Here is a 25655-nt window from a genome sequence, read left to right on the forward strand (position 1 = left end):
ACCAATAAATGTTAAATTATATTTATGGACCTTTATTATATTTTTTGTATCGATGAGTTTTAAATACCTGAACATGTAGTTTTCCAGTATGAAATTAATGTAAATATTGCTCCAGTTTTAGGAAATTATACCTCACACCGAGTTTGAATGATTTTACAGGTTCAAAAAGTTATATTCGTCTGTGTGAGGTAAATACCATGTAGGAGCCAAAAACATAAAAATACTACTTTTGACGTTTTCAGTTGCATGGAGCGAGCCGCATTGATTACGGTATTTAAATTTCGGAATTGACCAACAGACTGCTCAAATTTGATTAAATTCAATACCACGGATGAATAAAAGAAGAGGCAAGCGATACCGCGTAAAGACAATACGGCAAATACGCTACGCCTAGCTGCCAGTTTAAATGCCACAATTAACTTCGTATAGACGCATACGACAGTAAAAATAGATTTCCCAATAGAAATCAATAACCCAAAATAAACTGCATTTTTTTTTTCTTTACGAAATCGCAAGATTATTTCTTCCCTCTTGAACATTTTGACGAATGATTCTTCCGCCGTATTGAGCCTACGCAGACAATATGATCGTTAGTTCTTTACATTTTTTAAAACATATTTTTGGTGATATTTTCTTTAAAATCTCAGAACGCGACATTAAAAAAAAACAATAAATAAGTAATAAAACATAAAATATTACATTTAATGCTACTGTATGGCAGATTTCAAAGTAACGTGTGGTGTTGATAAGGTTATAGAAGCGTTGCGACTTTTGATTTATTTCCAACACTAGAAACAGAAAAATGGGTACCTACTAGAGGTGTTTCTCGGTGAAATCATAATGTTCCGATCAATGCGCGTCAGCGGTGTAGAGTGGCGTAGGCAGAGAGGATTTCCAGTGCAGAAATGCGCACATATCTTTACGCAATTTAAGAAGAGACTTTTGACGTTTACTCGCTCAAGAAGTTCTGTAAATATCGACAGTTAAGTGTGGGAAACAAACGCCGTACTTTATCGTCGCAGTCGCCGCAATAGTGACGTACCGCCGGAAAACTTCATTATCGATCGACAATGTCAATTTTATATTGAATATCCAATTATATTGCGCGTGTTCAGTTTGAGAAGTTCAAAACACGATTAATTTTACGTTGATTTTATTTATGCGTCCGTTAAAAATAGTTTAATTTAACTAAAACAATGTATGTTCACAAATTAGTAACTTAAGCTCTATTTTTCTCGCATTGTCCATCCCCGCCACCATCCCCCATCCCCACCGTTATACCCGAAATATGTACCTTCAGAAGCTGTTATTTCACTCTCGATTATTATTATGTGATCCACACTACAATTCAGTATGTTGAAAGATAACTTCCTCGACTTAATCTAAATAAAACAATTATTACTTTTATTAGAATTTGATATTGCTATTTCTGTGACTATCTTGTCCTATAGTTATTACAACTTTTTTTTTCGTATTATTTTTTCTCGATTTATGTATTCCCGTCGAATGACCAAATTAAAAAAACGAGTAAACCGCTTTGATATTTTATGTTTACTTTAATCTTTATTTTAAAGTAAGTATTGAGCTATTTAGTCGCAAATAAATTATTAAAAATTGATAAACCGATATCGACAATCTAAAACCGAAAGAAAAACGACTGCCACGACCAGTTTTGTAAGCTGTCAAAAGTATCTTATTATATTGCCCGAACTGTAAAGTATGTTACAGTCCCCATTTCCAATGTTATTGTCGCTGTGCGCGTACCACGCTGGAGTCCCCCCCCCCGGTGTACTGTCGATGTGGGCGCGCAACTCAGACGTACTGCGATGACGGGGACGTCTTCCAGCACTGGAGACAGGGAAAGGCGCACTGGAGAGTGTTCTTGAAAGCCTCCCTAAAGTCCCTGTTAAAGTAGGCGTAGATGAGAGGGTTCAAGGCGGAGTTGAAGTACCCGATCCAGAACAACATGCCCACCACGACGTCCGGACAGTGGCAGGCTTCTCCGCAGAGTGACGTTATCACGTACCTAGAAACAAAACTATTTTTTTAATTTACATATTTATATAAATTAATATAAAAATATAAACTACAGATTTATTCGTAAATTAATCGAAATAGGCATTAGGTGTTTAATTTGAAACATTTTATTTTAATATTATTAAAAATAATATTTTGATGTCACTAGTCGAGGTTATTCTTAAACAATGTTACACGCAAAAAAAAACGGCTTTCTGGGCTTCATGTAATCAGCCTTCCGTGGCTAATGAATCTGTCCTAATGACCTTATTAAATAGGCCCTGCGGGCCTTAGTTGATCGGTCGTTATGACCTTGGTTAATTATGAACTCGAGTACACTAAATTAGATATCTATAATTTATTTATTTTATTTATTATAATGCGAATAAAAATCAATATTTATGATTCCTTTATCGCTCTTAAAACTGAACTATTTTAGAAATGTAATGTTGTTTGTCCGCCTCGAAGTGTAACATAATATAGCGTTCTTTATTGTAAATAAATAATATCCCCTTGTTCGAACATTCGTTTATTCATTTTTTTCGCTTGTTGTTTTTTGTATGGAAATTATTTTGTTAAACCAGAATTGCATGAATTTCCTTTTGTCAAACATTTTTTATCTACGCTGTAATTTTTTTTCAAGCAAGGTTATTATTTGTTTAGATGAAATTTCAATTTTTATCAATTTAAAAAAAAAATATTTTTCCTAAATACGTAATTATTTAACAGTGAAATGGATATGTTTAAGTTATTTTGAAGGTATTTTGTGTATGTAGGTACTAAAAAACATCGATTTGGCTAAGAAAGTCCAAACATCATTTTGCTAAAATAAAGTTTAAATTCCTTGACTTTATCGGAAATGACTATTTAAACCTAAAGGAGTAAAACTAACGGAGCTCTTATTATAAGCAAAAAAAAAGTTTTTATACGCAAAACGATTTCTCTTTATGTTTTTTTAGATTTGGAATAAAATAGTCCCGTTCGGAAAATATTTCTCAATAAAACATCCCCGACAGTTTATAACAAGAATCCCAGTAGAGTCGGGTTGTTAATCCTAATGGACAGTTGCTACGAAAGGTTCTAGCGAATCCTTTTATACAAGAAACGCTATTGATACAAGATCTATGCTGAACGCTTTTTTGAAACTGTATTGATTGAGTATAATGCTTTATGCTATTGTCTTCTTTGTAACTCTAGCGGAAAATTTGATTTCCGAACTAGGCAATATAGGCCGAGTTTGCACAATATCATTTACCTTCATTACTAAGACATAAAAGTTCTGCGTTCTATCCGCGTCTGAAAAATATTGTTCACTAGTTCAATTTTGTTGAAATTTATCTGTAGAGTATTGCAATCATCAATATTTTTTACAACTCTATACAGTTTCATAACACAAGCAAAAAGTAAAAATTTTACGTTATTCAAAATTTAAACAGCATTATGAATATAGATTTCAGATTAAATAGGTCCCAAGTGCAATCCTTGTAGTACGCTGTTTGTTGCTAAAACAATATAGGAGATAAAGAAATCTACTTGCACCGCTATTTTCCTATTATACAAATAACTAATGAACCATTTTAGGAATTCGTCTCTTATTTCTAGTTTATTTATTTATTTAACTTTTTGTACATAATGTTATTTGTACATTGGCGGGCTTATTGCCAAATGGTAATTTCTTCCAACCAACCAATAATACCTAAGTTTATGTAACAAGTGAGAGTGGCAAACTTTGTCAAAGGCCTTACTGAAGTCGGTGTATATAGCGTCCGCCCGATACATATTATGAAAGCACTCGCAATATAATTCTCGAAATGAATGAGATTGATAACTATTGAACTACCAATAATAAATCCAAGTTACTCAAAAACAATAATTTGTTTTAAGGGTGTTATTAATTTATATAATAAATCGAATGTGATGGTTTTTGAAAGGGATGAAAATATAACTACATGTGATCGTATGAACGGAGATATTCTGAATCAGGTAGAAAAAATTGTGTATCTGGGAAGTGTGTTTACTAGGGATGGGAAGACCGAGAAAGATATTGAAAGAAGGGTGAGTGCCGGGAACAGGGTGAACGGTGCACTAAAATCTACTTTGGCAACCAAATGTTTATCGCAGGAGGCTAAACTAGCAGTTCACAACGGAGTTCTAGTGCCAACTCTTATGTGCGCGAGCAAAGTATGGAAGAAGAATGATGATTAAAATAGATTGAATGCTTTCAAAATGCAATCCCTCGGGCGAATGTGTGGTAAAACGATGCATGATAGGTGCACAAATGTCGAGATCCGTGAAGTGATAAGGCTGAGACATGCATTATTGACAGAATCAAGAAAGGGGTGCTGCGTTGGTTTGGACATGTAGAGTGAATGAACAGCAAAAGAACGGCTAAAAGGATCTACGATGCAAATGTTGATGGATGCAGAAAACGAGGAAGACCGAAAAAGCCATGGGACGATCAAGTTCATCAAATACTTGAAGATGGACATGTCAAAAGTAGGAATAATCGGCGTGATAAGATAAGATAGAGTGTTATGGCGTTCTATCCTCTCTGCCTACCCCTACGGGTAAACGCCGTGATGGTTTGTTAGTTTGTTTGTATTCATTTATATGGTACAAGTTTTTCCAACAATTTAGGGAAGGCAAACTGACCACAAATTGGATTGCATTTATGTTAACACCTATGTTTCTATCCATTTTTTTTCAGTTTGCAATTTTACAGGTTTTTGCCATCATTAAAACATTCGTAACTTCTATGCAAAATTAATGTTTTACACACAAAGAAAGGATGCTATTTGTTGTCATTTATTTTGTTTGGTATAGTGTCAGCTATTTCAAAAATTATGAACGAGTAAAAAAATGTGTATCCTTTATGTGTACATGTATACATATATGCTTATATAATATAAAGTATACACTTTTTTATTACTAATTCATTATTTAAAAAAAAAGATATATGTATATTGTAGAAAATTTGTATTGATTATGTCTCTTCTTTCTAAAAAAATAACTTATAAACATAAACATATTAAAATGTTGCCTAGTCTGGAACGGGGCACGTTTTCTTGTAAGCTGGGCAAAGTTTCAAATAAAAAAAATGTGTATATATTGTAAAGTGTACAGTAAAATAATAGATCTCATTTCGATTATTAGTGTTTTATTAATAAATTAAAATGTAATTTACCAGAGGAAAAAGGGAAGCCAACAGATGAGAAAAACTCCCATAATGATCCCCAGAGTTCTGGCTGCCTTATGTTCAGCTCTCCAACTCTTGGCTTGTTGTCTTATGCTGGTTCCTGCAAACAAATTAACTTAATTAAGGTTTTATCTTGGAATTAATATTGCGTTGGAGCTCTTATTTATTTTTACGGAAGCTGTTTATTCAATTAAAGGTTTTTTTATATGTGTATACATATATTTTTTCTAAAATTTTGTACACAATAATCGTAAAATTAAAGTTCTGCTGAATTACTTACAGGCAGTTTATCAGTAGGTAATTACATATTGTTTTGATGTTTCATTCTTAGAGTACGTTATTTTATTATTAATTTATATAAATTATATTTTTTATTGAAATCGTAATGTACCGTATTTAAATATTAAATAAATATTAAACTGTCCATTTTAACATTTTGGTAAGTAAATTTTGGTACTAACTAAAACAATTATACTGTACAAATCCTTAGATATATATTATAATGAAAGTTTTTTTCGCACTAACATAACTAATGGGCAAAATTTAAACGGTTACTAAAAATACTCATGTTTTTATTTATTTAAATATCATAATCTTATAATTATTTAAAACAATATGTTTTCGTATTGGTTAACGAAGAAGGAAATGCTTTATTCCCAATTATTTGTACGATTATTGACAGTTTGATAATTGGGTCAAGTTCATGAAATACTCGTATATTAAACAAAGGTAAATATTCCAAAGCTTAATTATGAAAATCATTTAAAATAAATGAAAAATCATAAAAACGTCACCTATTATTACACCGTAACACGTTAGGTAAAAGTAAAAACTGACATATATATACCTGCACTTACATTTTTATTAATCGATTTGGTGTTTATTTTGTAGAATCTTTCTATCTTATATATATATATAAATGAATCGCCGTGTTGTGTCTCGCAAAAACTTGAAAATGGCTCGACAGATTTACGTGCGGATTTTGGCAAAATTTTCTTATACACGTAATCAAGGTTTACAAATAATAACACCTTTAGTTTGTTGAGTGGAAAAAAAAGTTAGAAGCATTTATGTGTTCTCATCGATCTTCTAGGGTTGCATTCGACTAAAATGCATATTCCTAAAAAATTAGATGATGTTATTTTTTTGTAAATTGAAAAAGTTTGTATTTTAACATTAGCAAATATCAATTATTTTCAATAGATACTGAATTGATTCATTTCCTAACAATTTCTTGATTTCTACACGTAAACATATTTTTAATGAATTTTTAGTAAAGTTTAAAAAATTTCAACTGACATTCAATACATTTTTAAAAAACGGACTCTTACACAGAAAGCAGCACTGCCGGTAAGTAGCGTAGAGTTTTATATTTGCAAAAAAAATTATTTATTAAAAAAAAGATTATTTCATGTTTTGGAATTCAACCACACATAAGTACCAAGGTACCTAGCTATGTAAATAAATCCAATATTTGAATATTAAAAATGTTTAGTTTTGGTATTCAATCATAAACAAGTATTTAGGTACCAACATATTTTCCCTTTTATCCGGAAATTTTTTGCACGCTTTCACGATACAGTCATTTCCCTTTATTATTATTTACCAATTAATTTATTGATTGACTAATACAGCCCATTCCAAAAATGGTAAACACATTTTCTTATACTAATTACTGGTACAAATGAAATAAAATACAACGAAATAAAATAATGCCAGGACAAAAAATAAATAAAAAATTACCGCCTCAAGACAAGATCTGGTCTATCTTAGTTCTTTCTTTTCTTTTGGTTTCGAATTTAATGTCAAAGTCACGTCGAAGTACGGTTGACGATTAAAGAATGACTGAATTCGCGTTGGACATGGGTTGAGTGTCATAATTTTAGAGGGGTAAGGGTAAATCGCGCTCTGAATTTTCTTAATTTACACATATTCTTGTATTTTTTTCATGAATTATTGCTACTAGAGTGGTGATTTTCGCATGATTTTGATTTCAGCGTGACATTACCTCTTAGCCAATCGCATTAGGAGATAAAACAAAAAACTAACCTTTATAACAAATACATATAATATAAGTTTTTTTTCTATCCGAACAGTTTTTGCTAATTTTTAGGATACAATGAGAAATATTTCTTTAATTTTTTTTTGGTTTCGAATTAAACGTCAAGGTCACGTCAAAACCTGGCTGGTGGTTTAAGAGTGACCAAATACGCGTCAGTCATGAGTTAAGTGTCATAATTTTAGAACGTTTAGGGAAAAAATGGTCTTACTTTTATTTTTCAACACGTATTCTAAGCTTCTTAAAAAATAAAATAATCTAAAAACGATTGCTTAACCTGCAGGCAAGTAATGTTCGGCAATAAATATAATTTTAATTTTTGAAATTCAGTCATAAAAAGTATCTAGGTACCTATTTATCAATAGAAAGTCATTTTCCTTTTATACTGACAGTTTTTGCACGCTTTTACGATACAATCAGGCATTTTTTTAAAATAAATTTACTTTGGTATCGAATTAAATATCAAAATCGCGTCAGAACACGGTTGGCGATTAGAGAATGACTAAATTTGCTTTTGGCAAGAGTTATAACATAATTTTAAAAGACTCAAGGTAAAACCTGGTCTGACTTTTCTTCATGAACACGTAATATATAGTAAAATCTGGCTGGTGGTTAAAAATTAAGCGCTGAGCATGAGTTAAGTGTAATAATAATTTTAGAGGCTCAGATATATCGTGGTCAGACTGTTTTTCATTAGCACGTATTCCCGTATTTTTTCCCTGGATTATGGCTTTAGAGCAGTGATTTTCGCATAATTTTGATTTAAGCACAACGAGACCTCTTAACTTATCACATGAGGAGATAGAACGAAAAACTTACCCATATTACAAATTTATAAATAGCTTAAAAAAAGGACTAATAAATAACGTGTGTTCTTATTTCCGAAAAATCGTTTGCTGAACCAGCTTATAGCAGGCAAGCCAACGTTCGGGAATAAACGGTTATTACGAATATATAAATAGCTTAAAAAAATCCAAAATAAATAGCGTGTGTAATTAATCACGAAAAATATGTTTGTTCAACTAGCTAATAGCAGGCAAGCTAACGTTCGGGCAGGAAAACGTCTGTTGGGTCCGCTAGTTTTTAATAAATCTATTCATTCTGGTATTTTCCCATTATTATGGAAAATTGCACACATCTCTCCAATATTAAAGAAAGGCAATAAGAAGGATGTCAGAAATTACAGACCAATTGCAAAATTATCATGCCTTAGCAAGATTTTTGAATCTCTTGTATATGATATATATTATTCACACATGTTAAAAATTCTACTCTATCAGAACAACATGTTTTTTTTCCAAACGATCTGTCACGACAAATCTTATCCAATACACCCAATTTTCGAGTGACAGCATCAAAAACAATTTGCAAGTTGGTATCAATATGGTATCATATATACAAATTTCTGTACAGCTTTCGATCAGGTGAATCAAAATCTTCTATTATTAAAACTTCAGAGATTTGGGGTTGATGGCTCACTATCAAATTGGTTTAAAACATACCTCACGCACAAATCTCAGATTGTTGTTATCAGCGGGTTTTTAGGCTCTCTTTATTCCGTATTATCTGGTATACAACAAGGATCCAACCTCGGACCTCTACTCTTTCTGATATTTATAAATTATATTGCTTTAAAAATTAAATTTTCCAAATATCTTTTATTTGCAGATGACCTTAAAATGTTTAGAATTAAAAAATCAATTGATGACTGTCATAAACTACAAAATGACCCAGATTCTTTGTTATTTTGGTATCTAAACGACTTTTTTTTTATATACATAAATGTTAATATATTCATTAGAAAAATAAATAAAATCGTTTTCAATTATTCAATCGACAACACAATTTTAATGGACGTTGAAACAATTCGAGATCTTGGGATACTTTTTGATAACAAACTCAAATTTTACCATCACATTGACCATATTTCAAAGAAAGCGTCCAAAATCTGTGTCAAACCTTTTGTCAGAATCGTGGAAAAACGGCAGTGTTGTCAAGTTTCGGAAGGTGTTGACCTCGCTCTTTCATGACTTTGTTCATCGGGAGTCACAAAAGTTGATGCATGCCACGGATTAGAAATTCTTACTGGATGTCAAAAATAAAATATGAAAATAAAGAATTATTTAAAAAATATATAAATACAGATGGCAACCATGAAGTTTCGCACTATAAATAAATTGTCTACGTTTTATGAATGTATGTATATGTATGCGCATGGGCGTTTGTACGTCTGTGTGTATGTACATGTATGTACATATACAAGTGTACATATACACATGTATATTTATTTATTTTTTATTTTTGTAATTAACATTTTATACTAACAAATTTTAATTAATTAAATTAAATAAACAATCTTTGAGTTTGTCCATATGCTTGCAGACTGGCTGAATTTTCTACCTAGGGAGTAATTTATATTTAAATTTATTTTAACAGAGAGAGAAAACATTTTTTAAAAAGGAAACTTCCATATTTCCTTCTCAAAAATGTTTTTCCCTCTCTGTTGAAATAAATTTAATTAAAATGAACACATTATTGTGAGGCGTCACTTCCCATTATGTACACAAAAATATTTTTTTGTTTTACGTAATGGGAAACGTTAATATTTTTATTCCTAAATAAACTTTTAAAAAAATGACATTCATTAGATATCTTCGCAATAACGTCCGCCACGTGACCATCACGTGTGCGCTTCATTTCCTGCTGATGAATAATGTCAAATATTGAGAGTGCCAGTAACTAAGTCGGATGGACGAATAAACTGGTGTCATATGTCAAAAGAATACTCTCAAAACAAAATAATGTTCGAAATGTTATCCTCCAAATAGAGAAGCTTAAAATAACATCTGTAATCTTCTGCGAGCTTACTCGAAAAGAAAATATACCAACTGGGTTTCGAAATGTTAAATAAGCCGCAGTAATCAGCCAGTTTCTTTCTCCCACTGGGAACGGGCCATGTGTTGGGTGCGCTTATTGATGTTAATATTTATTTTTTGAAGAAGATATAAACGGTAACGTTAGTCAGTAAATTATTTTATTTATTTTCCCATAATGAAATCCATTATAAAACATTATTATTGATTGTCAAATATAATCGTAAGCGGCGCATATTTGATTATATGGACAATTCGCCCCTAAAATATAGGTACATACAAAAGTTACGAATTGGCAAAAATCACTTAATACTTTCAGAAATGATTTAGGTAAATATGTAAGTATATATATAGCTGACATTTAAAAACCAATTTTAGCCGAAAGGTTAGTATTTTATATATAATGACTGCTGTCAAAAATAGCAAGGGTATTTCATAAAATAACAATTTGTTTACGTAAACACCTATAAAACACATGGCACAGGGGACTCCGTTAGAGCGATGTCATTCTTTTTTATTTGTTTTATCTATTTATTTTTTACATATTTATTACAGCAATTTACGAGTAATTATTTATGCAACAAATAATTAGGTAGTAAAAGTAAAACATAAATATATTTTTTATTTTTGATGTTGGTTCATTTAAACTGCCTCACTAGGGATAGCTTCCCAGTTCTAAGGCAGTAAATTATGTATTTTTTTTTATAGTAAAAAGTAATTACAGTTCCATCATTTTGTGTGCTTTTGCAGTCTTAAAAGTTCACAATAAATACCCAGAGAAAACATAAATAATACCGAAATCTGTATATCCTAAGTCTTAAGTCATTACTAGTAAAATAAGAAACCAGCTTACGTCCTTCTACATAGGACAGCAATTTCTCTGACTCCCTCCGACCAATATGGATTAAAAATGCAGCCAACACCTTACTCAGCCTGGCAATCCCACCACATTTCCACGAATCTGGGATCTATTTTGTATATTTGATTATGTGTGATTCTTAATTTGTATAATTTATATTTTAAAAAATATTTCTGAATATCTTATTTGCATTGTATTCTTTGGAATTTGATTATCTATTACATTTACATTTTTTTCTAGATTGTGATTCTATGTCATTATAATTTGATCTAATTAATTTCACTATGTATTTTTATTGTTATTTATTGTGGCTTGACACGGGCATAGCCTGAAAAGCCTTAATAAGTTCATAAATATTTAATTTTGTAATTTTGAATGAATAAAAAAAAAAAAAAAAAACGGTAAAAGGTACCCTCGGGCTTATATAATATTGCTGCCTTTGAGCCAAAAAAGTATAAACTCCTCTCTGTAAAATCAGATCCTTATTATGAACATGACAAACCCTTGCGTATTTTTCCCTGTTGAGATGTGTGACCGCTACTGACCTCAATATATACTATTGACAAATATCCAGCACTTGAAATTGTTTGAAGAGCAAATCACTCGGGTATCGGTATGGTTTTTTTTAATAACTCTTATCACTGATTTTTGAGCTGTAGCTGCTGAAGCCATAGTCGTTTTAGTGCAGCTACCCCACCCAATCAGACCATACGCAAGTATTGAATTTACCAATCCACAATACAATTGTTTTACTTCTTTAATCCTTAGTATATTTCTCAAAGATATAAAAAAATGAATCAAACGTTTTATTTTACTTCTCATCACCATTTCTATCCGCACCCAGCGGTACATAATGCACTTCATCGGCGTATTTATCATATTTTGCATCGAACCACCGCACATAAACCGCGAATGCAGACGTATCTCTCCTTGATTCTTTTTCTGAATTAAGTAGTACCCGATAGTAGCCATCGATTTCACAAACATAAATATATCCTTTATTTGCGCGAACACATAACAATGTATTCATTATTTGTTTTTTGGCGGGATGGAATCAGAAAAACCCTCATGATGTAAAAGGTTAACATTTAAGATTTCCTTTAGAAACGATGTATGTGATCCAAAATTACGAAATATATCAAAACGGGAGTGATGGTTTTGCCGGCAACGAAAGCGTTTTATTAGTTGACATAATATATTGGAAAACCTTTGTTTTAGTGTGTACAAACCATTTCACGGACAATGATAAATCATTCACCAGTAATGAATCGCGTGCTCAATAAAATGGATATGTGGAGTTTTATTATTAGTAGACTCTATTTAGACTCGACGCCGACCTTTGGTCGACCATTATATTATGTAGGTATGCAGCATGTTTGTATCCATATTGCACACAAACATGCTTGATTCGTGGCATTGAATGTTTATCGGATCTGATTATCTACTTCCGAGAATCTTCTCCATACCATTATTTATAATTCGCTTTCATATTGAATTGGCCGGTCACTTAAGTTACCCACGTTTACAATTTGATCTGGAAACCCGATGAAAAATAATATTCCTATAAATAATATGATCAATGTTCTTATTTTGTCGAATTTTATTTTTACATGTAATTACGTTTCTAAAAGTTGTCATATTTAAAAATATACTGCATAATTGAAATACATTTAAAATAGATAATTTATAAACTCGTAATCATAAATAATCCATTATATATAAAATGTACAAACACTAGATACGATAGTCTGTTTGTTTGTGTTTTCTTTACCTAGCAACGGAACAACCGATCAACGTGATTTTTTCGTATAAGGTTAGCCAAAAAACCGAAAAGTGTCACTTACTACTTTTCATCCCGAAAAAAATATCACTACCTCTTGACGTTAGTCTATCATTTGTTGGGATTGTCATTTTTTAAAGCGATAGTTGGAAAACCAGCAGTTGGTTCAAGCTACTTTTTGTTCCGAAAAACATATCATTCTATCGAGATAACTCTTATTGTTAAACGAGAAAACTAATAAATGGACTAATTTCTCCCAAATATCACGCAAAGCCGCGGGTAAAATTCTTTATAGGCATTGTGAGTAGCATAATATTGCTCTTTTTCCGTCTTAAAAGGGAGGAATGTTAACCGGATAAGTGCCATAAGCAATAAGCATGTTAAGGCGCTTTCCGTTTGCATACTCGGAGGACCATACGAAAATAACGCTTCACGCGTCGAAGTCCTGTATTTTTAACGATTTTCGATTATGTTCTTTTGAAGACATCTGTTAATATTTTAATGAAATATTAAAACAGAAGAAACTATTAAAAGGATCTACACGACAAAGGTTCGAATAAGAGTTATGTTTGACGTTTAACACGCTTTGATAATAGAGGTTTGACACTTAATTTTGAGAGCCCCTAATAATAATGAGTACCTTTTGGGTAATTTTTTTTTTTCACACTTAGCTATTTTCTTAGTTGTAATATCTGATACTTTTGTACTACTATTTCGCCAGGATTTTATTGTTTTTTTTCTTATAAAACTTTGTACGTATAACATTTTACATAAATATTTTTTGTAGAAAGAACAAAGTGCGTTTTATATTATTTCTCAATTTACAAGCACATTTATCTCCATTTTATAGTGAAATGCGTGAGTCTGTGTTTGTTTATTTCATAAAATATTTATATTATCGGAACCAAAATTTGATATGTTACCGTTTTAGTATCATTGAAAAAAATAGCGTTCGCTTTTTACAATATTCTGTTAGTTATTAATTACTTAAATTTGAATTAATGAATCATTTTGTTTCTTTTACGAATTCAAAATGAAAGAAGAATATGAATGAATGATGTATACAATATTTTATGATAAAATGTGTGAAATATATAATGTCGTAAACTGTGTTTATCTGTTTCACGAGAGAACTCTGAAATTTTATTAAAATTTTGATTGCGTTTTTCTGAGGCAATGGTGTATTAAATGGTACATCTTGTTTTTAATAGGTTTTGTTTTATTTGATAGGTTTTTGTGACATATGTTTTCATAATAATTATTTTAGGTTTTATTTATCTAAAAATTGCCTTAAATTACACGGCCTACTGGAAACCCCTAAAGCAATACCTTTCGGCACAGAAAAGTTTATGTCAAGTAAATAATAATAATAATGATTATTGACGATGTGTGTGTGTGTGTAGTAATTGGGTAGAATCACTAATAAAAGTCGTCGTCGAAGAAAAGTAACTAGTTTCTTTCTGTTTGCGAAAAGGAAACGAAACAAAATTGTAAGCGGTTAGGTAGCGGGAGAGCTTCTTCAAGAGAAATCATTTAACAGATTCTATAGATGCTTGGCTACTACTCTTTTTTGATAAGTCGGATTATCTCTGCTGCTTGACTTAAAAAAAAAACTTTTGGTAAAAAACATTATCTTCAGTAACCGTCATCGTAAGTTTGACTTTAATTATCTTTTGAAATATGTTTTTGGGGCCTTAAAATTTCAATAAGTAAAGAGGAAAATGAAATTCGAAGGCTCAGGCAATATTGAGTAACGCGACGAGAAATATAATTTGTTTTTCCATTTGTCATTTTCCGGTTGTCCGGAGGAAAGCAAACAATGCAATCCCTTTATGGAATATCATATCCCCCTTCTTTTTCTACCCTCTCTCTTCCTTCCCCTCCTCCGCCTCCTCCTAGTCTACGCCGTATCGTGCGTTAAATGTGAGACTTCCCTTTGTCCAATTTTACCATTTCATGTTCGTCCGAACTCGTGTTTATCAAAGTAACAAAAAACTTTCCAGTTAAACGAATAAACAGTATTAGTTTTACAATGCTGTATCGTAAACCTACATATCTAAAGGTATATTTATTTTACACTTATTTGTATAAATTTGTATAAACCACTTTATTTTTTTTATTACACTTCGACCGGTTTCGAGGTTACTACCTCATCGTCGGGAATTTAACTAACTTATAATTACACGCGTTGCTATTTATATAATAAAATATTGTATGAAAGAGACAGAAAATTGAAAGAAAGAGAGAGAAAGAAGATAAAAAAAATCATAACGGGAATAGTTTTAAAAGAGGACTCGAAGTTAAATTTAATTGATTATTTATTATTTGAAGTTTTTGATTAATGGCTTTACTAATTTCTAATTGTTCTAAATTATCTAAACGAAAACGATTTTTATTGACATGCAAAATTTCTACACACGTTTCTTGATTAAATTCACGGTTTTCGGATATAAGATGATTTGCGAGTTCTGAAAAATTATTATTGCTCAGACATCTTATATGTTCTTTGATTCTTACTTTAAATTTACGTGAAGTTTTTCTGTTTGTTTGTTGAGTTCATTTGCAATTTCTTGTTTATTTGTGAATGTCCTATCACTTTCAACTATGCTCGGTATTAATGTTTGGTTTTTGTTTGACGTATTGTTTATTTCTTTAATGACCTTCAATATAGTTTTGGTATCATAACTGCTTTCTTCTATTTTGTTGGCGTAATATTTTTCTTTTACTTTTTTTATTGTTCTGGTACATGTATTTCTATATTTTTTTATAATAATGGAGTAGAGAATCATTGTTTGGGTGTTTTCTAGTTAAACTATGTAGGTGATCACTTTTTTTTAGATTTCACTAAATTGTCTGAGATCCAAGGGGTAATCTTTTTTTGTTTGTGAGTAATTTTTAATGTGTCAGAATTTTCATTTATCTGTGTGTTGAGGATGTCCACAAAATTTTGCATGGCTTCACTTGCATATTCTTAACTTTGGATGTTTGTCCATTTTTCCTCTTTCAATTTTTGTTTTATTTTCTCATTATTTATTCATACATATATTTTTCTAGTAGTGTCAGTCTCTTTTTCCCTTTTCACTATTATTTCCAGAAATAGAATGTAATGATCTGTGACTGCAGATTTTACTACTGCTGTGTCAGCTCCTGTTGATGATTTGATTTGAATGTGGTCAAGGCAAGTAATAGTTTTTGGTGTGACTCTAGATGGAGCATCGATACCTAATTCGTAACCATGATAGGCCAACATGCAATCATCTGCATTGGGATGCTTTTTTTCTATTGTATTAATGTTAATATCACCTATCACTACACCGTACTTTAAAGGTTAATTATTTTCTAATAATTGATTCAGGGATTCAATAAATGGTATTATATTGTGTTGTGCCGGAGATCTATATAGTGCCATTATGTTTGTATCTCCTATTTTAATTTGTAGGCAGTTTGCCCCACTTATAGATATTTCATCCACTAATGCTTCAATGTTACTTTTGATGTATACCACTACTCCTTCAGCCCGATTTTATTTTTTTTTATTTTTTGTAGAATAATAGGTATATTCTTCGATGTATTTCTGTTCTGTAAACTTTCAAAGAAGATGCAATCCTCATTGCTGCCTCTACCGGTGGTTCTCCCTGAATTTCATTGTCCCCGGCAATTTCCAGTTGATCTGTTTTGCTCCATTGCTCACATTCAGCCACCTTGGCCCCCAGTTGGATTATTTTTTGTTTGTTTTCTTTATTTTCATTTTTCAGAATATTTACCTCCTTTTGAATATCCTTTATTATTTTGATCTCTCTCGCCATTTCATCAAATTGTTTTGATAATAATGAAATAGCTTTTGTAACTTCCTCGTAGCCCATTGTCATTTTTCTTACCTCATCTTGTAGCTGTGAGATAGCATTCGCCACTTCCTAACTTGTTGAGAAGAATGGCGATATGTACTCTTGGTTTCCCTTATTAATGTCCCTTTTTGGCGGCATATTTGAATTTATTATTCTATTTATATGTTTTGCACTGTTGTTGTTTTTTTTTTTTTCAATGTGTTTTTATTTGTGATAATTGACTATTTTAAACTTGGAAAACTTTCTTGAATGTTAAAACACAGACTTTATTTCCAGAATTCACTATTACTATTTAGAATATTGGCAATTTGATGTGATTTTTGTTCTTTTGTTTATCTTGAATAAATTTTATGGTCTGTCAAATGACAGGTTATTGTTGTGACATTTTTGTGTGCATTTTTGCAAATACGTTGCTATCTAATTATTTTTTCTGCCGCAATATATCGGTTCCTTAGAACAGGCATTGCCTTAATACGAACCGATAGATCCTTCCAAATACTCCGCTATACCGCACTCCTCCACTCTTTCAAATTATTTTTAGTGTTTAAGTATAATATTTGAATGTGATTTTTCTAAGATATAAATAAGTAATAATTAGATATAAATACTAAACAAATGACAAAAAATTCTACAACTTTCATCCTCATGTGAGTGCGTTGTACATTAACGCTATACTTATTTTAGTATTGAAAACTTGAAATGTACTAAATTTCTAGATATGATATTTTTGAAAAATCCCTTAAGTCTTTTTTTTCCCATATCATTTATTTAGTTAGTTGTTTTTTTTTTATTTTTGAACGCCAATTATAGATTTATATTTCTTTTGAAAAATGGTAACAAACATGACATGAAATCATATTAGGAATGAACAAAACAAATGTTCGTTAAGTTGATTGTAGACGTAATTCGGTTAAATAATAATCATATTTACTTGGAATAAAAACACATCAATAAAAAAAAAAAAAATTTTTTTTTATATGCATAATTCTTCTGCACGTGTAATATCACTAAGCTTTTGCGATGCGCGTATTCGTAGACATTATATTTTTTAATCGAATCTGTAAAAAAAGTTAGAACCATAAACCTTTTTTCATAGACCTATCAAGGTTGCATTCAATAAAAATGCATACACAGAAAAAATGGAAGGATGTTTGCGTTTAGAAAAAGTTTGTTTTTGAATGTTTACAAACAACATTCGCTTTTTATGGATCCCAATCAGATTTTTTCCTTAGATTTCTTATAATGTCTTCTTATTTATTTCTTTTGACTGGATTTTGGGTAATATTAAAATAATATTAACTGATATTCAATACATAAAAATTGCATTCATAAATAAAGTGCACCCCCGTTGGTGAAAAGAGCTGAGTTTGACATTTGCAACAATAATAATATATTTAAAAATTAATTATTTTATGTTTTGGAATTCAACCTTCCTACTGTAATGGGACTGTTTTATTTATCTGTGGCGCTATCTATAGACTCGAGTGCTCGACTTAATTCACACCAATAAAACAAAACTCCCCTCACGTGCCGGGACGCGCCAAACTTGACCTCTATCTGCCTACATTCCGCGTATTCTTGTGCAATCTTTACTTATCTTAAAATACCTCAAAACATACTCGATAATTCACAACATATTAAATAAATGAGACTGACTTCTATCTTCAGTCTGTAAACGTGGATTTCAGACCTCCGAAGTCCTTCGTTTCTCACTATTTTGAATCACGCGGTGAATGACGCTATCTCTTCCCGCGCGCGGACGTTCTGGAACATTCTATTCCTGCTGGCGTCTCTACCCGCATGAGTGCGCACGGCTACCTTGCAAGACAGACCGGTCGTGGTCTCTCGCCGCCGTGTTTTCGCGAGTATTTAACTACAAGATTCTTAAACACTATTGTTCCTCGCCTTTACCTGTAAAAGTTGATATAAACTATATGCGGTAACCTCTCAGAAGAATACTCGAACGGATCTCTTAAAAGTTATACCTCGCGCTCCAATTATTATTTCAAGTGAGTGTCCCCTGTAGAGAACCCGTTCCTATCACCAAAACGTTGTAAGATTATTACTCCACAGTTATACCTCAAGCATTAGTGCTCTATTTAGGCATTTTCACGTGGACTTGCGAGCGTTAGTAAACTAAAAGTCCTGTGAAGAAGGCGTCGTTATCACCAAAAAACGTTGTGAGATTATATCCGCAAAGTGTAGAACTGGCCGAGTCTGGCGTAGGAGCTTATTATGGACGGACCTCCTTATAGCTTGCATATTCTTCCCTGTAATCCTGGTTCATAGGGTACCTATAGTCCACAACGCACACTGTAGTGAAGGTCGGAACCTTATAAACTCCAACTGTGAAAAGAACAGGAAAGAGCGTCTCCGAAGCGCTCCACGTTACAACAGCGCGCTAGTTTCTTTGACAACAAATCCCTTCAGAATCACGGATCCTTCACTCTGAACTGCATCGATCTTTAGGAGCTTTCGAGCCCCCCGACGTTCTGCAAGGATACACTTAGACGACGAGCTGACTCCCTCTTCTTATTCCCCACCGTCTTCACCCGTATCCCGAGGTTTCTACGACTACCGGCCTTACATCAAGTTAGTTCAGGTATTTAGCTGATTCCGGCTATTGAGTCTAGGTTGCGAATAGATCGACGAATCTAATAGTTAACCGAATCTTTACAATCCAACCACATTAACTAATTTCATACTTAGTGGTTGGATAACTTCTAGATTAAGTCCGGGTCGGGTTTGTCAAATCATTCAGTTCATATATCATGTCAACTCTGGTAAGACACTAGTAGGACGGAGTCGATAAGGTGCATATCGACTCGTGTAGAGAAACTATACTAAATGTAGAGTAATATAAAGAAACTTTATACCGAGTAATTTATCTCCTTTACGCTTAACCTGAAATGTTACACAGACAACCGTAATGTAACTTACCCATTATAATACTATTTTTTTCATGTACCTTGTCAACTTTTCATACCTGTGTAAGTGGCAAGGAGTTGTGGAGTAAAGTATGGTACATGGCCCCGCACCTAAACAAATCTGAGTATCTTCGGTCGAGGAAGTGTGGTCCTATTTACTTATTCATTTGTGTAATTTCCTGGCCGCTTTCTATTTTTATGCAACCGTATTTATTTCATTGTGTATCTTGTGTTTTCTCACTTTTAATATATGGAACCGTAACTATTTACATATGTATCTTGTCTCCTTTGTCACTCGCAATGACTTCTACCTAATCATGTCGGTACCTCGCTCCTGTTCGGTGTGATTCCCGTGTTCTTCTTCTAATATAAATTTTAATTCAAACAACCTTTTTGTTATCTGAGCTACCTTGTCACTCTAGAGTTTAAGCACTGTCCTGACGAGGAGCCGGTGACGCGCGCACCCACGCTATAAAACCTGGGATTAGAGAGTACGGCCCTAATACTCTGACTGGCCTGCGGCGAACAAACATCCTGAGGGACCCGGAGCTGGTGCATAGGGCACTTACGACCGACGTTCCGAGATAAAGGATACGTTTTACTACTTGAATTCAATATTTGAATATTATTATTTTTAAGTTTAGAATTTAATCATAAACGAAAATCATAAACCTAGGTACCTACTTATCAATAAAGAGTCTCTTTCCAAGGTAATAAATAGCATGCAGGCCAACGTTCGGGCAGGACATCGTCTGTCGGGTCGGCTAGTATACTATTCATATTATACTATGCTACTTTATTTATTTATTTATTACTCGTAGCAGATAAGACGATTGCAAATATTCAGGTTAGGGAAGATAAGTACTTGTTTACTGATCTTTATGCTCGTAATCGAGACATTTTATCGCTTGCGATTTTCCAAATCGCCAAAAAAACTGTTTGTAAAATATTTTTTTTTTTCTAAGTCTAAACTCTAGATGAATTTACGTTAAAAAAAATAAAATATAACTTGAAAAATGTAAATGAAAAACTAAAGGCTTTAATTAAAATCAAGTTTGTGATAAATTGATGTGGCGCCGCGGCAGTTACTATAGACGCCTCATACTTCTTATGTTACGGTATTATTTTGTCAAATGGGTTTATTCAATTTCTTCCCAATCGATGGCCTTTCGTGACTCAGAAGATCAACTTGACAGTGAAATGGGTCGCTCGTAATAAAAGTTTGACTGTTCCAGAGATTAGGGCATCACGTCTCACGCCAATAGTAATACATGTCTTGTGTTTAAGCTTGTAATATTTAACGTTTTTATTTTTGCCATCCTGCCTTTAAAACCCGACTGAATAAACAATGCAGCCAGGTCTGCCAACTTAATCGACCGAAATACTGGAAGCTAAAAAATACTACGTAATAATCAACTATGTGTTGTTTCATTTAAATTATTTATTGACAATTCTACCAGTCTGAAGATGCCCATTAGAGGGTGAAAGCGCTAATTGGTCAAAATAAATAAGTGGAAGTGTACCAAGTATTTTTTAAATTAATAACTTTTATGGAAATATAAGTTATTACATCACAACTATGTGTTGTATTTTGAAATCCGATTGGGCATTATAACATTTATTATAGTTGAGGATTTAACGTGAATTTTATTGAGCCGATTAGGACTAGTTTAAATCAAAATAAACTCCACTGAAGTCATGAGCGAGAAATGTATCCGCTTTCTCCCTCATACTAAACGTTTTGACGAGGCTATACCGAATAAGCTTTAAACGACAAATTCGATCAGCCAAAAATAAGCTTTATAATTGAAGGAAAGAGCTTAATTTCCTATAGGTTCATTTATTTATTTTATTTTTATTTATTTATTTTTAAACGGCATTTCTGTCATTTATATATATGTAGTATAAAAATAAATTACTTGAAATACATAAATATTTTAAAGTAATTGTAAAATAACAAAATACTTTAATCAATTAAATTATAACTATTCTAACCCTTTTTTCTAAAATTGATATGCTCTTTTTGATAAAAATATGTTGGTCACTTTATTTTTTTAATTTGGCAGAGATAAACTAAATATATCAAAATATGATGCATATTTACTCCCGGTATTCTGTAATCTAAAAATTGGTGAGTTATATTGAGATACCGTGTGAGAATTTTGACAATAAAATATTGTAGATGTTCTGCTTAACCTGGGTGGTACATAGAATGAAATTGACTTCAGTAGATCAGGGGTGTCAAACATTGGTTTTATTATTTTTTATAGAGTCGTAAGATTGGTCGATGTTTTTCGTTCTTGCAATTAAGTTAATTTTAGAGAGTCTAGAATTTTGTTCTAATTTAATTGATTACCATGAAAACCCATCTTAAAATTAACATATCTAAGAAACTTATTCTGAATTCTCTCAATAGAATGTGAGAAAGTTATTTGATAAGCTGACCATTTTGGAGAATTATAATCCAGTTGGCTCCTTACTCGAGATGTGTCAAGATATTTTAATGTATTTAAATTATTATAATCTTTTCCGGTTCTAAGTACAAATCCTAATAATTTGGTAAGGTTCGTTGGATATTTCAAAAATGAGCTCTTTTAATAATTATTTTGAATCCAACAAAACCCTCAGATTGCTCACGGTAGGAACATCTGTAACTTTAATTTGATTTAACATATTATCAAATAGAATAGGGTTTTTTATTGACAGAATCTCATAGCTTGACATTTGCTTATATTGAGTTGCAATTTATTTTGTCAGTACCAGATGTTTAATTTGTACTAAATGTTACAATTGCTAATGTTTTTTATCTCTTTGAATATTTTCATATCATCTGCAAATATAAGAACATGTACAATATTAAATATATCAATAACATCATTTATGAATATTAAAAACAACACTGGACCAAGATACGAATACTTGAGGTACTCTACTAACTAATTTAAATTTATATGATAATATTTCATTTATTTTAATAAATTAATTTGTGTCGATTTATTTAAAAAAACTAAACAATCCATAACAAATCTATGTTAGGCAGGTGTTATTGATTTAGTTATTGTAAATGTTATTTTATCCAGTTAAAGCTTTTCCACTAATTTTGGAATCGTTAATATTAAACAAATAGGCTTGTAATTTATTACGTCAGTATTATAACCTTTTTTAAAAATAGGAAAGATATAACTCAGGTTTTAGTGATCTGGAAAATGATCTGAAGAAAGTGATTTATTAAATCGAAGACATAGTGGATAAGCAAGAGTTGAGGCACACTTTTTTGGAAATAAGGGTGGAATATCGTCTAGTTCAAAATTTATATTTTGATCTAGGAGAAGAAGTTGTCTTAAGATGTCTTTAAAATCAATGTTAACATAAAAAAAAATCATAATTTGTAGAAGATTCGAATATTGAAACATTATTCTTATCATTGTCATATTCGTATACACTTTTAAAGAAATCAGCAAATAAATCAACGATATTTTGAATATTACTCGCTTTGTTGTTTTCATAAAGCATGGAGGTAGGTTTACCTGAATTATATTTTTTTAGAGAATTTGTATATTTCCATAAGTTTTTTATAATATTATTTATATTGAGTTCAATTTTGTTAATAAAAATATTGTAACACATATTTGCCAGTTTGCAGCATTCCTTTCTTAATTTACTAAATTTGATATAGTGAAACACTGATCTGGTCTCCTTATATTTTTTACTTGTCGCCCTTTTTGAGATTGTAAGATGCATTAAATTCTTCATTTAACCATTTTGGGTACTTTAATTTTTTTAAATTGTTTTAGGAACTAAATAAACAAAAACTTTATCAATTTCTGAAAGAAAAAAAATAATATTATTATTCATATCATCATGATTAAGAATAGACCAATCAATTTTATTTTGATGTTTGTTAATTAAACCGTAGTCGAATTTAGCAAAGTTAAAACTGGGCTTTCAAAATTCAAGATTATAATCGTGAACAAAAAGAATCGATAAGCTTAAAGGCGGATGATGCATGTCTTTAGGTAAAAGAAAATCTAATGCTTTAGTAATTTTGGCAGAATCAATGTTGGTAAAAACGAAATCAAGTAAGCAAGGATATTTTTAATTTTCGGAAAACTAAAATATAAAGGCAAATCTGAGATTTTTCTTTGTCACAGTGAGAGTGGTAACTGATCAATATCTTTGGCATAATTCCAATAAAGTAAATTATAGTCACCCATTATTACAAATTTTGAATTAAATTTAGTCAATGGCTCAACATACAACGGATCTAAGAAATAACATAGGGTTGGTTCACTAATTATTATTTTGTTGAATTATTTAATTTATCAATAGGCAAGTAAATACACAAAAAATTACATCATGAGGCCGACTAATCTCCACTCGATTTCTTTTAGCCAAATTTGGACCCGCGATTAGAAAATAAGTAAAGAAAACCAAAAAAGAAAATAATAAATAAGTATCCACCCTCCTTAATTTTACCGGGCCGAGTGTATTGGCGCGATACGTGTAAAACAGGCCCGTACATGACAAACACCGTCAATCATTTTAAGACTATTAATATTATAGATTAAGTTACTCAGTATCTCCTAAGTAAGCGAATATTAGAATATGATTTTCCTCAAGCTTAGGTGTTCTACAAGTATGTTCTAATTCACCACTTTAATTGGGTCTCTTAGCTCCTTGCAGCGCAAAAAAATATTGAACAATACATAATAATAACACAATAAAGGCGACAGCAATATTTGCTCGATAAAAAACATAAATGTAGAAAATTATATATTTATGTACCTACAGCAAAAGGTAAAGAACCATTCCCGTGGTAAGATGAGTACGCACAGAATGTTCTGGGTTTGATAATATTTACGTGTGATTTTTCTCGAGCCTGGGTATTCTGTGCTGAAATTCCCCACTCTCATTGGACCCATTGGCCTAGTACGGCGCAATAAAATTAATGAAAATAATTCAAACAACTAAGTTTTTTTAATGTGTTATTAAATTAATCGGAAAACTTAAACCGGCTTCGTGTCCCGTTAACCTTTATTGAAATAATGAACTCACCACTATTTATAGACGCGAGCCGCAACCTTCAGTATTGTATGAACTTGCGTCAATTCTTCTAAGGTTTTCATTGGTTTATTTCTCAATTCTTTTTAGATTTAATAAACAAACGAATATTTTTTATCAACGTTTTATAGATACACAATTTCATGATTTAGTTTAGAGTGAAAATAAAAGTCACATTTATAATATATTCGCCGGTTGTTCTGTACAAGGAAATCCAGCTCTTCGGACCTCTATTGATCGGCCCTCCAGGCCTAGTTTTATCGTCTTTACTAGTCTACTGAGACTAGAAACTGTGAACGACCATAAGTTGAAAACTGTTACAGTCAGTTTGGCGATACACCGCAGACACATTCTGAGAAGCTATAACAACGCTCGCCTACGTAACAAAGCATAAGGTTCTCGACGTCCTGGATGTCCATGGCAGAATTACGGGACTTTGGGTATTTACGAGATAAGACTTCATTTAGAAATTAAACTCCCTCGGGTGACTAAATTATTGAAAACGAAAACACCATTAAAAATCTGATTAAAACTATGACGAACAGCATCTATGGAATTCATGTTAAATTGTAAGAGTGCGCGTATGCGTGAGAGGCCGGTTGTATTCTACATAATTTAATCCCACGCTCACGTCGAGCGAACATAGTCGGTACTTTGCTGAGTAAATAAATATTTTTCTATCTTGTTTTTGCGGCTTTAATATTTTATTTAGCGGCTCTACGAAAAATATGACAAGAACACGTAATGTCATCCGTAGCGTGACAGACATAAATTCAGTCTTTATATCGGAGGTGAAAATAGACTATCATATTATGAGCAGTCACAAATACGAGTAAATGTGTACGTGAACTTCTCAGGTGAATATCAAATCGGAATGCGGCGAAATTTTTGTAATTTATTTTACATTATATCTGTTCCATGTACATATTATGTAAGGTACTATGATTTACATTTTTTTTTTTGCACCACAACAGGCCAGGAGGCCTAATTACAGTGGTGAATTACATCACAGAGCACCCAGGCTTGAGAAAAATCACAT

General features: G+C 31.8%; 1 protein-coding gene across 2 annotated transcripts in view; it reads right to left on the minus strand.

The window, feature by feature from the left end:
* Nucleotides 1–489: 489 nt before the first annotated feature.
* Nucleotides 490–25655, minus strand: part of LOC148282218 (octopamine receptor beta-2R-like) — a 138767-nt gene continuing 113601 nt past the window's right edge. For both annotated transcript variants that reach the window (XM_088225436.1, XM_088225437.1), the window contains 2 exons: nucleotides 5201–5312; nucleotides 490–2026 (listed from right to left, as the gene is read on the minus strand). In XM_088225436.1, coding sequence (XP_088081562.1) covers nucleotides 1813–2026; nucleotides 5201–5312 — 326 coding nt within the window. In that variant the 3' untranslated portion in view covers nucleotides 490–1812. The remainder of the gene's footprint in view (nucleotides 2027–5200; nucleotides 5313–25655) is intronic.

This window comes from Micrasema longulum, unplaced genomic scaffold, assembly GCF_059751315.1.
Source record: "Micrasema longulum isolate JH-2025_06_02 unplaced genomic scaffold, ASM5975131v1 h1tg000361l, whole genome shotgun sequence".
Classification (NCBI taxonomy): domain Eukaryota; kingdom Metazoa; phylum Arthropoda; class Insecta; order Trichoptera; family Brachycentridae; genus Micrasema; species Micrasema longulum.